At 44.5% G+C, this 17,640-nt stretch overlaps 1 protein-coding gene across 1 annotated transcript; it reads left to right on the top strand.

Annotated features, from left to right (window-relative positions):
* Window positions 1-5,181: 5,181 nt before the first annotated feature.
* On the top strand, window positions 5,182-17,242 carry b3galt6 (UDP-Gal:betaGal beta 1,3-galactosyltransferase polypeptide 6). Its single transcript, XM_080215163.1, has 2 exons — window positions 5,182-5,320; window positions 11,479-17,242. The coding sequence occupies exon 2, from the start codon at window positions 11,513-11,515 to the stop codon at window positions 12,503-12,505; it is 993 nt and encodes a 330-aa protein (XP_080071289.1). The 5' UTR covers window positions 5,182-5,320; window positions 11,479-11,512; the 3' UTR covers window positions 12,506-17,242.
* Window positions 17,243-17,640: the final 398 nt, after the last annotated feature.

The raw sequence follows: 17,640 nt of genomic DNA, 5'->3' as shown, positions 1-17,640 counted from the left end.
CTAAATATCTGGAATTAAGATTCTACTGGAGACCATGAAACCATTGTCGATTGTCAGAAAAACCTCTAATGTCCTTTAGAGAAGGAAATCTGCTGTCCTTACCTGGTCTGGCCTACTTGTGACTCCAGAGCTACAGCAATGTGGTTGATTCTCAACTGTCCTCGGGCAACTAAGGACGGGCAATATATGCTGGCCAGCCAGTGACGCCCATGTCCCACGAACGAACGAATTAAAAAAGCCAAAAAGACAAACACTTGAACCACAGAACATTTGTATCACAGGGGGAAGCCATTTGGTCCATTGAGGTTGTGCTAGTCCCACTCCTCCTCCCTTTTCCCTAAATGTAGACAATGGCTGTGAAAAACGGAAGCGAACTTCTCACATTCTCTCAACTCTTTTACATATGACTTCCATTCCTACTTCTCAGGCTCCCTTAGAAAACAGAAAATAGCAGCAAGAGTGGGCCATTCAGCCCTTTGCAGAGTCAAAATCCTGGAATTCCCTCCCTAGCAGCACTCTGGGTACATTTCACTGCAGGGAGTGCAGGGGTTCAAAAAGGTAGCTCACCACCACGTTGTCAAGGGCAATTAGAGAAGGGTAACAAATGCCACCTCCCTATGAACGAATATAACAAAGTTTCCTATTAACAGCATCAAGGGTCACATGATTGCTCAGTCTGCCATCTAGTGGATGAGGAAGGGAGAGCCAAGAAGCCCAACGCAAACTGGAGGAACAGCACCTCATCTTCCGATAGGGCACTTTACAGGCTTCTGGACTGAACATTGAGTTCAACAACTGCAGAGCCTGAACCCTCCCCTCCACCTTCACCCCAATTCCGTTTATTTTGTTTCTTCTTTTCATCTCATTCATCCATTTTATCACTTTTTCTTATTTTTATTCATCCACTTCTGAAATCTCGCTCTCCATCTTATCTCCAAACCACCCTCCCCTCCCCACCATCAGGGCCAACTGCTCCATTCCTCAGGTAGCCCCCTGACAATCTGTATCTTTGTTCTGCCGTACATGCGTTCCGATCACTTAATGGACGCTTTCAGCATCTTTCCCAGCCTTTATTATCGTCACTGACATTCCCTTTGTCCAATTACAGCCCCCCCTCATCCTCATAGAATAAATCTTGTCCAATTTTCCTTCTCTTCAGCTCTGCCAGGGGTCATCCGGACTTGAAACATTGTCTCTACTCTCTCTCTACAGGTGCTATGCTGTGGAGATGCTGGCGTTGGACTGGGGTGGGCACAGTCTCACAACACCAGCTTAAAGTCCAACAGGTTTATTTGGTATCAGAGCTTTCAGAGCACTGCTCCTTCATCAGGTGAGTGGAGAGTTGGGTTCACAAACAGGGCAATTGTTTCATTTCTAATCAAGATTCGTGGTTTTTGTACCTCTCTGATGTTTCTTGATTTTTAGACTCACTGACTGGAGGGTGCAGGGTACTGAACACTGATAGACAGAGCTAAGCAATCCCACAACCAACGGGTCAGATCTAAGCTCTGCAGTCCTGCCACATCCAGTCATAAATAGTGGTGGACAATTAGACAACTCACTGGAGGAGGAGGCTCCACAAATATCCCCATCCTCAATGTTGGAGGAGCCCAGTACATCAGTGCAAAAGATAAGGCTGAAGCATTCGCAGCAATCTTCAGCCAGAAGTGCCGCATGGATGATCCATCTCGACCTCCTCCAGTGGTCCTCAACATCTCAGATGCCAGTCTTAAGCCAATTCGATTCACTTCACTTGATATCAAGAAATGGCACTGGATACTGCAAAGGCAATGGGTCCTGATAACATTCCGGCAATACTACTGAAGACTTGTGCTCCAGAACTTGCCATTCCCCTAGCAAAGCTCTTCTAGTACAGTTACAACACTGGCATTTACCCAACAATGTGGAAAATTGCCCAGCTTTGTCCTTTATACAAAAAGCAGGACAAATCCAACCCGGCCAATCAGTCTACTATCAATCATCAGTAAAATGATGGAAGGGGTCATCAACAGTGCTATCAAGCAGCACCTGCTCAGCAATAACCTGCTCGGTGACACCTAGTTTGGGTTTTGCCAGGGTCACTCAGTTTCTGACCACATTACAGTCTTGGTTCAAACATGGACGAAAGAGCTGAATTCTGAAGATGAGGTGAGAGTGACAGCCCTTGACATCAAGACCGCATTGGACCGAGTGAGGCATCAAGGAGCCCTAGCAAAACTGGAAACATGGGTGTCAGGGGGCCAGCTCTCTGCTGGTTAGAGTCATGCCTAGTACATAGCTAGATGGCTGTGGTTGTGGAGGCTGGTTTGCGTGATGGATTGGGCTACATTCAGGACCTTTTATAGTTCCTTGCGGTCTTGGGCAGAGCAGGAGCCATACCAAGCTGTGATACAACGAGAAAGAATGCTTTCTATGGTGCATCTGTAAACGTTGGTGAGAGTCGAGCTGACATGCCAAGTTCCCTTAGTCTTCTGAGAAAGTAGAGCTGTTGGTGGGCTTTCTTAGCTATAGTGTCGGCATGGGGGGGGAACCAGGACAGGTTGTTGGTGATCTGGACATCTAAAAATTTGAAGGTCTTGACCCTTTCTACACTAGCCCCGTTGATGATGAGGGGACACGTTCTCCCTTACGCTTCCTGAAGTCGATGACAATCTCCTTCATTTTGTTGACATTGAGGGAGAGATTATTGTTGCTGCACCTGTTCACCAGGTTCTCTATCTTATCCCTGTACTCTGTCTCGTCATTGTTTGAGATCTGACCCACTACGGTGCTGTCAGCAGCAAATGTGAAAATCAAATTGGAGGGGAATTTGGCCACACATAGGTGTACACTGAGTACAGTAGGGGGCTGAGAACACAACCTTGTGGGGCACCAGCATTGAGGATTAGCGTGGAGAAAGTGTTGTTGCCTATCCTTACTGATTGCGGTCTGTGAGTTAGGAAGTTCAGGATCCAGCTGCAGAAGGAAGTGCCGAGGCACAGGCCACAGAGTGTGGAGATGAGTTTCATGGGAATAATAGTGTTTAAGGTTGAGCTGTATTCAATAATAGGAGTCTGACATAGGTGTCCTTGTTATCTGTTCCAGGGTTGAGTGCAGAGCCAGGGAAATGATATCTGCTATGAACCTGTCGCAGTGGTGGGCAAACTGTAGTGGATCCAGACAGTCCAGGAGGCTGCAACTGATTAGTGCCATGACTAAGATTTCAAAGCGCTTCACAATGATGGATGTCAGAGCCACCAGCTCTGTAAAATGAAGAATCATGCGTCACATTGATGTCAGATCACATGACAGAGAAATCAGAGAGATCAGAAGTAGCTCCAACCTCATGCAAAAGACAAATTTATACATACTTGCTGTAAATAAAGAGTAGAGAGAAACTAGAAGCTGCATAAAATTCCTACAGTGCAGAAGGAGACCATTCAGCCCATCAATTCTGCACCAATTCTCCAGAGGAGCATCTCACCCAGGCCCACTCCACTGCCCTATACCAGTAATGATGTGGAGATGCCAGTGTTGAATTGAGTTGGCACAATAAGAAGTCTCAGAACACCAGGTTAAAGTCCAACAGGTTTATTGGGCAGCAGAATGAGATCATCCAGATGCTACGACAATGGATGAACGGATATCGCTCAATAATCACCAGGCAGAAGTGTTCCCTTCCTGTCAACACTTCAGCAGTCAAGGACATTCAGCCTCTGATCTTCAAGTAAGCGTTCTCCAAGGCGGCTTTCAAGACACATGACAACACAGAATCACTGAGCAGAAACTGATAGCCAAGTTCCGCACACATGAGGGTGGCCTCAACCAGGATCTTGGCTTCATGTCACGCTACCTATCACCCCCACAACTTGACTGGGTTTGCAAAATCTCACTAACTGTCCTGGCTTGAGGTAATTCACACCTCTTTAACCTGTGCTTAACCCTCTCTCCATTTGCATTGTCTGCACCTGTAAAGACTTGATTACCTGTTAAGACCACATTCCAACCATTATCTTGTAATTTAGTTTGTATCTATATATGCTCCATTTGTGAACCCAACTCTCCACTCAATTGATGAAGGGGCAGCACTCCAAAAGCTTATGCTGCCAAATAAACCTGTTGGACTTTAACCTGGTAATGTGAGACTTTTTACAGTGCTATACCAATAACATGCACATCTTTGGACACCAAGGGGCAATTTAGCATGGCCAATCCACCTAACTCTCCGGAGTATGGAAGGGAACTGGAGCAATCGGAGGAAACCCACACAGATACAGGAAGAATGTAGATTCCGTACAGATAGTGACCCAAGGCCTGGAGTCAAACCTGGGGGAAGCAGAAGAGCTAGGCCCACAGCACCTGCATACACAAATATTTGCATTTATAGAGCACCTTCATCACAATAAAACACGCCTAATCTTTTTACAGAAGCAATTACCAACCATTAGGAGATATTCAATGCACAGAAAATGCTGGAAAATCTCAGCAGGTCTGACAGTATGGGTGGGATGTTACAGGCTTACTTGGGCAAGACCGGAAATTCCCACTCCAGGTCAACGGAGATTCCCGTTGTCGGACACTCGCCCGCACCAATTCTGTGGCAGGCAAGGTGGTAGAGTTCCGAACCATCTGTCAAAGAGTCATCCTGACTTGAAACGTTGTCTCTATTCTCTCTCCACAGATGCTGTCAGACCTACTGAGATTTTCCAGCACTTACTGGTTTAGTTTCAGATTCCAGCATCTGCACTATTTTGCTTTTATAAGGAGATGACCGAGAAATAGATTTTAAAGAGAAGGGATTTAGGAAGGGAAATGCAGAGCTTAGGATCTGAACTAAAGGCATAGCCACCACTAATGGAATAGTTGAAGTACAATATCCCACCGCTATGTGAATGAAATGCAGCCACTGAATCCTCCGGGCTATGGGAGGCGCTGATGAGCTCGGTCGCCACTTCCCTTACCCCGTCATGTTCTTTGCGACAGAGTCCCAGCGGCACCCCGTCAGCTGCCGGGTATGCGTCATCACGTCAGCCCCCGGGTTACGTCATCGCGTCAACACCCGGGCGAATGTCATCACGTCAACTCCCTCGTGTACCTCATCACGTCAGCTCCCGGGCTTGCGTTATCACGCCAGCCTCCGGGCGTACGTCATCGCGTCAGCACCATGATGATACCATCGCGTCGCGGATGGCCTGACGCCGGCCGGGTTGCCGGCGGTGGGGAGGGTGTTGTTGCTGTGCTTTTCCCCAGGAGGCGGCAGCGGCTGCAGGAGAGCGAGAGAGGCCTGACTGAATAATCGACAGGCCAGCCGCCTCATTCCGTCAGAAAATTCAATGGAGCGGTAAATCGAGGAATCTCTATAATTTCATCAAAGTTGGTCAATGCCGTTTGTACAGGATAATGATATTGTCCAGCACTGGGTAATAACGCTCCAGTATTGTGCAGCGTTGGGTAATAACGCTCCAGTATTGTGCAGCACTGGGCAATAACGCTCCGGTATTGTGCAGCACTGGGTAATAACGCTCCAGTATTGTGCAGCGTTGGGTAATAACGCTCCAGTATTGTGCAGCACTGGGTAATAACGCTCCGGTATTGTGCAGCGTTGGGTAATAACGCTCCAGTATTGTGCAGCACTGGGTAATAACGCTCCGGTATTGTGCAGCGCTGGGTAATAACGCTCCAGTATTGTGCAGCGCTGGGTAATAACGCTCCAGTATTGTGCAGCGCTGGGTAATAACGCTCCAGTATTGTGCAGCGCTGGGTAGTAACGCTCCAATATTGTGCAGCGCTGGGTAGTAACGCTCCAATATTGTGCAGCGCTGGGTAGTAACGCTCCAATATTGTGCAGCGCTGGGTAGTAACGCTCCAATATTGTGCAGCGCTGGGTAGTAACGCTCCAATATTGTGCAGCGCTGGGTAGTAACGCTCCAATATTGTGCAGCGCTGGGTAGTAACGCTCCAATATTGTGCAGCGCTGGGTAGTAACGCTCCAATATTGTGCAGCGCTGGGTAGTAACGCTCCAATATTGTGCAGCGCTGGGTAGTAACGCTCCAATATTGTGCAGCGCTGGGTAGTAACGCTCCAATATTGTGCAGCGCTGGGTAGTAACGCTCCAATATTGTGCAGCGCTGGGTAGTAACGCTCCAATATTGTGCAGCGCTGGGTAGTAACGCTCCAATATTGTGCAGCGCTGGGTAGTAACGCTCCAATATTGTGCAGCGCTGGGTAGTAACGCTCCAATATTGTGCAGCGCTGGGTAGTAACGCTCCAATATTGTGCAGCGCTGGGTAGTAACGCTCCAATATTGTGCAGCGCTGGGTAGTAACGCTCCAATATTGTGCAGCGCTGGGTAGTAACGCTCCAATATTGTGCAGCGCTGGGTAGTAACGCTCCAATATTGTGCAGCGCTGGGTAGTAACGCTCCAATATTGTGCAGCGCTGGGTAGTAACGCTCCAATATTGTGCAGCGCTGGGTAGTAACGCTCCAATATTGTGCAGCGCTGGGTAGTAACGCTCCAATATTGTGCAGCGCTGGGTAGTAACGCTCCAATATTGTGCAGCGCTGGGTAGTAACGCTCCAATATTGTGCAGCGCTGGGTAGTAACGCTCCAATATTGTGCAGCGCTGGGTAGTAACGCTCCAATATTGTGCCGCGCTGGGTAGTAACGCTCCAATATTGTGCCGCGCTGGGTAGTAACGCTCCAATATTGTGCCGCGCTGGGTAGTAACGCTCCAATATTGTGCAGCGCTGGGTAGTAACATCCTAGAATCACATCACTGCATTGTCTTAAATAATAACACTTAGCTCAATGCTGCATTGCCTGAAATATTACATGACATCTGAGTGTGTCTCAATAATAATATCTTAAATATTAGCACAGTACTTCAAATAATACTCCACTTGCCTGAATAATCATGCTGCTCTGTCTTGAATGATGTTGTCCTAAATGATGGTATTGCATTGTCCTGAGTAACGTTTTAGCTTATACCAAACATCACCACCTGAATAATTCTGATCGAATTGTTCTGAGTGATAACATTGCAGTGCATTGAGCTGTCACTGTGGTGGAAATAGTCATGAATCCTCATCTTGTTTGTCCTCCTCCTCCTCCTCTTCCCCCCCCCCCCCCCCCCTTCAAGATCCTGATTCTCTACAAGCACATCTGTGTGACTTAGAGATAACCTCGTGCCTCCGCATTGAGCTAGGCATCGTTCTCGGTGGTTTCAATCTCCAACTTGACCTTTGGCCTTTTTTCACCACTGTCCATCTTTTTTCTCCTTGGCATACACTCTTCAACCCCTATACATGACCCACTGCCAAACCATCCCCCCCCCCCCACCTCCCCAAGCAGCTGGCTTAATCACTCTGCTAGGTAACATCAGGTACGGTCAGTCCCTTCCTTTGTCAAAGCCACTCAATGTTATGCGGTCGTCCTTGCGCGCGGGGGGGGGGGGGAGAAGAAAACCGTGCCCTTGTTACTCCACTGGCTCCTTAAATCTAGGAAGCTAATATCAAACCAGAAAATGCTCAGCAGGTGACATAGCATCCATGGAGCAAGAAAGTTAACATTTCAGATTGACAGCCTTTCATGAGAACAGTGTCATAGAGATTTACAGCATGGAAATAGGTCCTTCAGTCCAATCTGTCTGTGCTGCCTTTTTTTTAAAGCATTAAGGTAGTTCCAATTGCCCACATTCGGCCCATATCTCTCTATACCCCTCTTGCATGTTTAACTGTCTAAATGCTTTTCAGAAGACAAAATTGTACCCACCTCTACTACTACCTCTGACAGCTCATTCCAGACATTCACCACCCTCTGTGTTGAAAGAATTGCCCCACTAGACCCTTTTGTATCTCTCCCCCCTCACCATAAACCAATGCTCTCTTAACTTTAGACTCCACCAGCTTTGGGAAAAGATGTTGACTATCTACACTATCTATGCCCCTCATTATTTTATAGGACTCTATAAGATCACCTTTAAGCATTCTATGGTCCAGGGGAAAAAATTCCCAGTCTATCCAGCCCCTCCTTGTAACTTAAACCATCAAGTCCTGGTATTATCCTAGTAAATTTTTTCTGCACCCTTTCTAGTTTAATATCCTTTCTATTAGGTGGAATAGCCGTGGTGAAAGGGCGGGAGAGGGGGCCTGGGTAAGATACTCTGTCAGAGAATCAGTGCAGACTCAATGGGCCAAATGGCTGCCTTCTGCACTGTATGGAATCAAGTCCCATACACAGCTGGCACACTGCTCTGAGTTTTGTCACTCCACTGCCTCGGCTGTCAGAATGCTTATTCGGCACCCAACATTAGATAAGTGGTTAAACTGAGCATCGTCTTCAGCCTGTCAGAGGCTTCATTCACTTGCCACTGATTTCATCCTCTTCTCCCTTTTACCACGGTTGATCCTGACAGTTTGCAACCTTGGTGTCCTCTTTGACCCTGAGCTGAACACCAGAACTTTTCCAACAAAAACACGACCTGCTTTCCCCTCTATTGCAGAATACCATGCTCCACTGAATAATGCTGCACTGTAGTGAGCAATAATAATGCTATATTGATTATTACTATGTTGCTGAGCCAAATTATGAGTACTGCTACCTGATTAACGATGATGTGCTGAATAATATTCTGCTGCATTGAATAGCAAGACTGCATTTGAGAATGTTTATGCAGCTGTAGGTCACAGGATAATGCAATACCATTCTGAGATTGGATCACAGTTAATTACTGGGTATTTGGTGTGCGATGTAACTGCAAAATTTAGCATCAGAGCCACGGAGGTCTTCAAACCAGCAGTGTGGGGACTGCTGTTTAGCACAGGCCACTAGTGTCTGTGTCTGTCAGACAGTGGAGCGACTTGTCAGCAGGTAGGAATTCTAAAGCTGCAGTTGTCAACGTTAAGCCCTGATTTAATTAGTGGGCCATTTGTTATAAGCATTTTAATCCATCTTTGTAGCAGTAACAATCCTTCCAACCTACGGAAAATGTTATCACGTGGGTAACCATGAGATCTGGAATAGAATAGATTAAGAACAATTTAGCACATGGGAGAGAGGCAAAGGGCAACAGTGTTTTCAGAATTCAGAGACCTGGATGAATCCATTGGGTAAAGTGACCTTGTTAACATTGTGAATTGACTTCTGTTGCAGAAGTCAACCTGCACCTACTGGCACGGGGGCGCAGTGGTTAGCGTTGTTGCCTCACAGTGCCAGCAACCCACGTTCGATTCTAGCCTTGTTCACTGTCTGTGTGGAGTCTTCACATTCTCCCCATGTCTGTGTGGGTTTCCTCCGTGTGCTCTGGTTTCCGCCCACAAAGATGGTTAGGTTGACTGGCTGTGCTAAATTGACCCTAGTGTCAGGGGGATTAGTAGGGTAAATGTGTGGGGTTACGGGAACAGGATCTGTGTGAGATTGTGGTCAGTGCAGACTCGATGGGCTGAAGGGCCTCTTTCTGCACTGCAGGGATTCTATGAATTGCTTCCAAGACTAAATGAAGTTAACCTTCATGACTTTCACATAACTACAGAAAAGAATGCCATTCACTGTCAAAATAATTCTGAAATATTTTTAAATGGCACTGGGCTGATGGTTTCAAACAATTGTCGCTGCAAATCGTGAGACCAACACCTGATCATGGATCTATTGAAGCAAACAGTATAAGGGATAACTAGCCAAGTTTGAGGGAGAAGGGGTTAGAGGATTATGATTGTAGCTTTAGATGGAGGAGACTGGTTGGGCCAAATGGCCAGTTTCTGTGCCCTATATTCTTTACAATGTATCTGGTTTCTGTCTGGATTAAATCTATTTCCTGTGGCTTTGATTTTTGCGTCATCCTTATTATAACACACATAACAGGGAGAACCCAGTCAACATTACAGCCCTGAAGTTAGGTAACACTGAGAGATAGATAACCTACGTCTGTTCTCTATTTTCTACAACCTTTGTCTCCATTTTGCACGTTAATTAACTCATTCTCAGTTGAACACAGAACTCTCTCTATTCTAAAACCATGAGAGAAACTGGCTGAAAGCATTGGCTGATGTGTCAAGATAGCCCAGGGGATCACATCAGGTCCTTGAAATTAATGAGAACATTTATTTGAGCAGCTCTGCAGGAACAATAATAGAGGAGTGATTGCTTCTCATAAACATTGCATCAATATAGGGGACTGTTAAATGTCAACCATTGTGCTGACAGTCTACTCCTGTGGGATAGTGATAAGGACAAGGCAATATTCACCTCATCAAGTCTGCTCCTTCCATAGCTCATATGTAATCCTACACATTCTCTATGGGCCTGATCTTTCTCAACAAATCCGGTTTCTTTTCAAGACAGCCCTTTGACTTGGGATTAACCACTCCATGCACTTGTCCACAAAAAAATTCTAATCTTGGCCAAGGCTTGATTTTGTAATTCTGTACTCACTATACAAGATATATAGCTGGTCTACCAAAGCATTGTCCTTCGTTGAAGACCTGAATATGTCCCCTGAAGTCTTTTCTCCTGTTTAGAAACAAAACTCAGTACTACTTCTCTCCGGAATGTTATGCAGTGTATTGCTTTCCCTTCTGGGGTAACGGTGACCTACCTGTTCCCACAGTTGGCTTTGCCAGCCAGAGATTTGACATCAGTAAACTCACTTTGACTTGTTAATGCAACACCCTTCAGATACAGGGTAGATGCTAATAACTGCTTCGTTGATGACTTGGATGGCAGCTCCTAAGAATAGCAATACATTGAATTTCTTCCAAAAATGATAAATGCTTGCGTTTATTTTGTGTGAAGGATTCTGACTAACATATTGGGAAAGAGCTGCTAACTGAAAGCTGATTTTGAACCTGCATAGATGCTTGTTTTACAAATCATGACCGCAGTGATATTAGCTTATTTCCAGGTATCTATTAGCCTGTGTTTGATTTATGTGTCTGGCTGCCTCTTTTCACTAATTTACATTGCATTAGTTGATGTTGCTCACACAAGCTGCTGTCAGAAGGTGATAAATCAAAAGAAGTGACAGACATGAAATTGAGAAAATCATTTCAGAGTGTAAGTAATGGGAGCCATGATGTGGTTGCAGTATCACCAAATGCTGCCAAAGATATGCCTGCCACAGTTAAAGTTTTAAAGTTTATTTACGAGTCACAAGTTAGCTTATATTAACACTGCAATGAAGTTACTGTGAAAACCCCCAAGTCGCCATGCACCGACACCTGTTCAGGTACACTGAGGGACAGTTTAGCATGGCCAATGCACTCAACCAGCGCGTCTTTGGGAAGAAACCGGAGCACCTGGAGGAAACCCATGCAGACACAGAACGTGAGACTCTGCGCAGACAGTGACCCAAGCTGGGAATCGAACCTTGGTCCCTGGCGCTGTAAGGCAGCAGTGCTAACCACTGTGTCACCGTTGTTTGAAAGAATCAGGCTGTTTACTGGCATGAAAGAATCTTATTACTTGTTGTAACGATAATCTGTTTTTTTTTGTTCCCTCCAGCTGAAAGCACTCCAGAAATTCAAGCATTTGCACAATGAATTTAGTCCGACTTGTTTGCCGCCACAAAACAGCCCTCGGCATCGCAACCCTGTCCTTGTTTGCACTGATGCTGCTTTATTTGGCAAAATGCACCTCAGAGACTTTGAAATCCCCTGGCTTGCCTCTCGGGGTTGAAAGACGGAGCAACGGTCCAGGCCATGGCAAAACCAAAGGCCTCTCTGCTTTCCTAGTGCTGATGATCACCACTGGCCCCAAGTATACCGAGCGGAGAAGCATCATCAGGAGCACGTGGCTGGCCAGCCGGGACCCAGAAATTCTCCCGTACTTTGCCATCGGCACCAGTGGGCTTGCAGCAGAGGAGGTTCAGAATTTGGAGCAAGAAAATGCTCGGCACCATGATCTCCTCCTGCTCCCAGACTTGAAGGACTCCTATGAAAACCTTACCAATAAGATCCTTCACATGTACGCCTGGTTGGACCAGAATGTCGACTGCAAGTTTGTGTTGAAGGCGGATGATGATACTTTTGCCAGGTTAGATATCATCAAGGAAGAACTGAAGACGAAAGAGCCAAAGAAACTCTATTGGGGTTTCTTTTCGGGACGTGGAAGGGTTAAGTCTGGGGGGAAATGGAAGGAGAGCGCTTGGGTTCTGTGTGACTATTACTTACCCTATGCCTTGGGGGGAGGGTATGTTCTGTCTGCTGATTTGGTACACTACATTCGAATTAACATTGATTACTTGAAGGTGTGGCAGAGTGAGGATGTATCTTTAGGGGCCTGGCTGGCACCAGTAGATGTCAAACGCCTGCACGACCCACGATTCGATACAGAGTACAAATCGCGCGGGTGCAATAACAAGTACATTGTGACACACAAGCAGAGCATTGAGGATATGCTGGAAAAGCACCAGACACTCCAAAGAGAAGGGAAACTGTGCAAAGAAGAAATTAAAGCGAGACTGAGTTATATTTACGATTGGTACGTCCCACCGTCCCAGTGCTGCCAGCGGAAAGATGGCATACCCTGACACTACAACATAGCACCAGAGAGAAGGAGACAGTGAGACCTGCATGGTGATTTCAAAACAATATTGTGGATGTTAATGCAGGACATTTCTCCTGGAAGGAGCTCCGGCATTAGCACAGCAACTATTTCCAGTATGTCCAACACTGCGCACTTCTTATCCGTTAACTCAATGCTGAGTCTGCCAGTTGGAGGGATTGTATCTTGAACAGTTTTTCTCCAAAAAGCACAAAGTTGCTGCGTTCTCTGATCAGCGTACAGATTGGTTCATTGCAGGGCCGAGGGTTCAATTCCTCGTCTGCCATTATAAGACAAGTTTTTAATTTTTCCTCCCGTTGTTTCCTTGTGTGAAGGACATGCCAAAGAACACCTGGTGTTCCTAATCCTACCCCATTATGCCAACCTGAGGAGATCACTCCATTGGTTTTACAGTGTGTTGCATTTAATTGCACAAGAGTCTAAAGTTCTGGGATTTGTGTAATCCCATTGTAGTAAAAGTAATTTTATTGTGTACATGTATATACACGTGTATCTGTGTGCCTGTGTTGTGTATATGTGTATAAATTTATATGCTGCTTATATAGGTAGAAGCCTTTAGAGTGCTTCCGAGCGACTTATTTCATCATAGCTTGCTCCTGTCTAACTGGGGCTGGTTAGAATTCTTTCTCACCCGACCAGAGGAGTTATGAAAGAAAAACTATCTAAAACAAAACTTGAAGTGTTATATCTTCCTGATTTTTAGTTGCCATGCCAACCTTTTGAAAATAGTCACCCAGGGACAGTTTTTGTGTTCAGGAATTGCAATACAGAATTTTTTAATAACTCATTCAACTAAATTTGCTTGGAGACTGTTTGTTTGCCTGCGTCTGGAGACCTAATGTTATGTGATTAACTGCTAACATTGGTGTATTTTTCTCTTAACTACCCAATACCCAGTAAGTACAACTTTACTGGGCATTGGGGGAGAAGGTAGTTTGGCTGGTTTAGCCTTAGAAGAGTGGATTACATTGAGTTTCTTCTGTTCTCTGGGATAACAGAAGAATCCACAATGAAAACCAAGGATTTTTACTGAGCTGCTTCTTACCATTGGGAGACAAACAAATTTGGTTTACTGTAATTTGAGTGCTTTAGAAATTGTCATTCTGACAATCAACAATATTAGGTAACTATTTAGGACAAACACTATAACAGTCCTGGCATATTTTACAATAAATGTTTTCCTCTAGTAATGGAATTGTAAAATATTCAGAGAAATGTCATGTTTGACATGCTACTGTTCCACACAAGTTTCCGAATTGAGAGAAGATACAGATTTGTCACAGTACTGAGCAACATCATGTGAAAAGTAGCAATGATTTCTATAATCAGTGATAGTGTAGAGAAGGAAATTATTCTTTTTTTTAAAAACATCATTGCTTCTGGTCAAAATGCTGGATAAAAAGATTGAGTATCTAAGCTAAGTTGCTTTTGTGTGTGTTTTTAAACTGATGCCAGAAATTGGTGCACTATTCCAACCCATTTCAGTTGTCCAAGAGCCTTGTCAGTGTTGCTGTATTCTAATTAGAATCAAGCCCAACGCAGCTTGTTACAATTGGAGTCCAAGTCCCGCACAGCAGATGAGAATTGAGACAGGGTTCTGTCACACACAAGCACCTTTTAATCAATGACATGACAACTAAGGTCTGGTAAGGTACATTACTCAGTGGCTAAATATTAGGAAACAAATACCTTGTGTACTCTGAGCACTGGGCTGCACGCTTGCATCTAGGGCTGTAACTAGTGACAATTTCAGGAGCACAGCTGGCCACATAGGTGGGGGAAAAAACAGGTGATGACGCCATTTTGGGGAGTGTGTGGGTTTTAAAATCCAATACTGCTGACTAATTTTTGGTAGAATTTCCCATGGCAAATCACATCCTTTGCTCTCCATTGAGAACTTACAATTAAAGTGGCCAGTCCCAAGGAGAAAACCTTTATACCAGGATCAGAATGGAGAAATAATAGGAAAACAAATGAATCACTTGTCTTTGAGCCTTGACCCAGTAAAAATTTTTAACTGGACGTGGATCTGGGAAATGTGCAGATTAGGAAGATCATTATTTATTCCAAATGTGTTTTTGCTTGAGCCCAATTTGAGAAGATCTTGTAAACCTGGACTTGAGTTCTTGTGCTTCTTGTCTTGTGTTGGAAATGTTAAACTGTGTGTACTTATTTAATTGAGTGAGGCACACTTCTGGCTGTTGACCCAGCTGATGGATTTGAACTTGTGTACCTCTCTCTGAGTGCTGTGTCATTCACTGTGCTGCTATTCCTGATATTTCCTCTTACTGTACAATGCTTTATAGAATCAACCCCATGGATGAATGGAAATTAATTTATTTGTAGTCTACGAAAGCAGCATATAATTCTGGTAATAAAGCCTAGTACTGGTTAATAATGCTAGCCTTCCATTCAGAATGATTTTTAAAATGAATAACAAAATAGTCTCTCCTTCACTCAGGCCTGAGAAATGGTGATCTGTGATGAATTAACCTTGCCATGGATGGTGTGCCTTCCTTATTTTGGGCATCACCATTTAGTCATGCCCTTGGGTGGCATCTTTTTCCTAAATGCTGAGGAGTTGTTTTCCCTTGGACCAGTGGGCGTAATCGCCAAGGGCCTCCCGTTTAAGACAGATGAGGAGGAATTTCTTCTGTCTGAGGGTGGTGAATCTGTGGATTTCTTTACCACAGAGGGCTGTAGAGGCTTGGTGGTTAAGTATGTTCAAGGCTGAGGGAGGCAGATTTATAATCACGGTTTATGGGGATAAGGCAGATAAGTGGAGTTGAGGATTGTCAAATCGGATCAGTCATGATCTTGTTGAATGGCAGAGCAGACTCGATGGGCCGAATGTCTGCTCCTATGTCTTATGGTCTTATAAAGTTACTCATCACACTTGGAGCCACACACTTCTGCCACCTTGTTTTAAGTTTCATTAGCTCTCTGAGGATGGCTCACTTTCTAAGGGCAATGCTTCAGGAGGTCTGCTGTTGGTGGGATTTTCTTGTCTCCAAACCTCTGTCAGGGAACCTAAATTTCAAATAATGGTTAGAGAAACCGTGTGCTGTGCCCACAGATGTTTCTTAGCAACTGTGGTGGTAAATTTGTAAATTGATCTCTTACTGGTTTCCTTTTGTAAAACCAGTCTAATCAATTTATTCTCACCTGTGTTTATGCCCAGGCTTTTGCCAACTAACAGCTAAAAAAAAATTCTATTATCTGTCACTTGGGTTAAGTTCCAGTACTTTAAGCTTTATTTCCCTTTGTGTTATTGTTGGAATCTTATTGTCAGTTGTAGCACATTTTGTATCCATGTTAATGTTGTGAAAGAGTACTGAAGGTTAATGTCCTGTATAATATGTAGACCTCAGCATTTTAGAGCAAAAGATGGAATAATTGTGTATTTCTGAAATGTCCTTTTGTACTATTATTAATGCTGTGCATTTATTTAAATTTTGCGCTGTTCAGTTGTTTCATTTACAGCAAATACATCTCCTAAACTGGAAAATTGCAGATTTAAAACTTGTATGTAGAACAAAAGCAATTGGAAAGATTCAAAAGCTAAAGATTAATTACCATGGATGTTCCCATGAAATTTCACAGTCATAGATATTGCGCATACAGCTTATAACACGATCCAAATTCTAATTTTACCTTTCTTCTGTCTAATACCCTCCCACATGGTCATCATTTCTCTCATCCCAGATTTTAACTTCATGCCCTTCTCTGCCCACTCCACCCGCAACGCTGCTTATTCTCCACGTGTCCCTGTCTACCTGTCAACTAATCATCGTCAATCTTAACAAGCATATGATGAAGCACACATTCTGCCAGTGGGCAGTCTGTCCCTGAATGACTGACCATAAACAGCAGCCAACTAAAACTTGTACAGACCTGCTGTGTAAATTCCCTGGACTGTCCTTGACTAACGCTGATCATTGAAGACCGAGATAAGAGAGAATATTTTTCTTAGGGTCATGGACCTTTGAAATTCTCCACCTCAAAGAGCTGTGGCAGGCTGAGTCATTGAATATGGGCAGCACAGTGGTTAGCACTGCTGCCTCACAGCGCCAGGGACCCAGGTTCCATTCCCAGCTTGGTTCACTGTGTGGAGTCTGCATGTTCTCCTCACGTCTGCGTGCGTTCCCTCTGGGTGCTCCGGTTTCTTCCCACAGTCTGAAAGGCATTCTGGTTAAGTGCATTAGCAATGCTAAATTCTTCTTCAGTGTATCAGAGTATGGTGACTAGGGGATTTTCACGGTAGCTTCATTGCAGTGTTAATATAAGCCTACATATGACACTAATAAATACATTTTAAACTTAAGAGACAGATTGTTGAACAATAGGGGAAGGGGTGCTGGGGATGAGGCAGGTGGGAAAGGAGTTGTGGCCATGGTCAGATCAGTCATGATCATATTGACAGTGGAGCAGGCTTAAAGGGCTTTGTGGCTTACTCCTGCTACTATTTCTTATGTTCTATTAATAGAACTCAAAGGACAGGTGGACTTTGAAAGAAATGCGGCAGAGGCTCTTAACTAATTCAGCTGGAATATCCATGCTGACTTTTATGATCCAATAAGAAATATCGTGGTGTATTTATTTTAAAATGCTGAAATCATTATGTAAAAAGCTGTGCAAGAAGATATTGTTTAAATATTGCACAATTTATGGTCAATAAATTAAAACCAAGTATATAGATCCATTTGTGTTGCTGTGTTGTTTATTTATGCACCTCTTACACACACACACACGCCATTGAAATTTTAAATTCTTGCTCCTCCTAGCTGGCAGGATTATTGCCCATTCCTAACTGCCCAAGGGCAGTTAAATAGTCAACCACATTGCTATGGCTCTGGAGTCACATGTAAGCCAGACCAGCTAAGGACGGCAGATTTCCTTTCCTAAAGGACATTAGTGAACCAGATGGGTTTTTCCGACAATTGACATTGGTTTCATGGTCATCAGTAGATTCTTAATTCCAGGTAGAATCATAGAAACCCTACAGTGCAGAAAGAGGCCAGTTGGCCCATGGAGTCTGCACTGACCACAATCCCATCCAGGCCCTACCCCCATGTCTCTACCTATTTTACCACTAATCCT

This window comes from Carcharhinus amblyrhynchos, chromosome 30 (genome assembly GCF_965287045.1).
Source record: "Carcharhinus amblyrhynchos chromosome 30, sCarAmb.v2.hapA, whole genome shotgun sequence".
Classification (NCBI taxonomy): Eukaryota; Metazoa; Chordata; class Chondrichthyes; order Carcharhiniformes; family Carcharhinidae; genus Carcharhinus; species Carcharhinus amblyrhynchos.
This window is presented reverse-complemented; position numbering and strand designations above follow the sequence as displayed.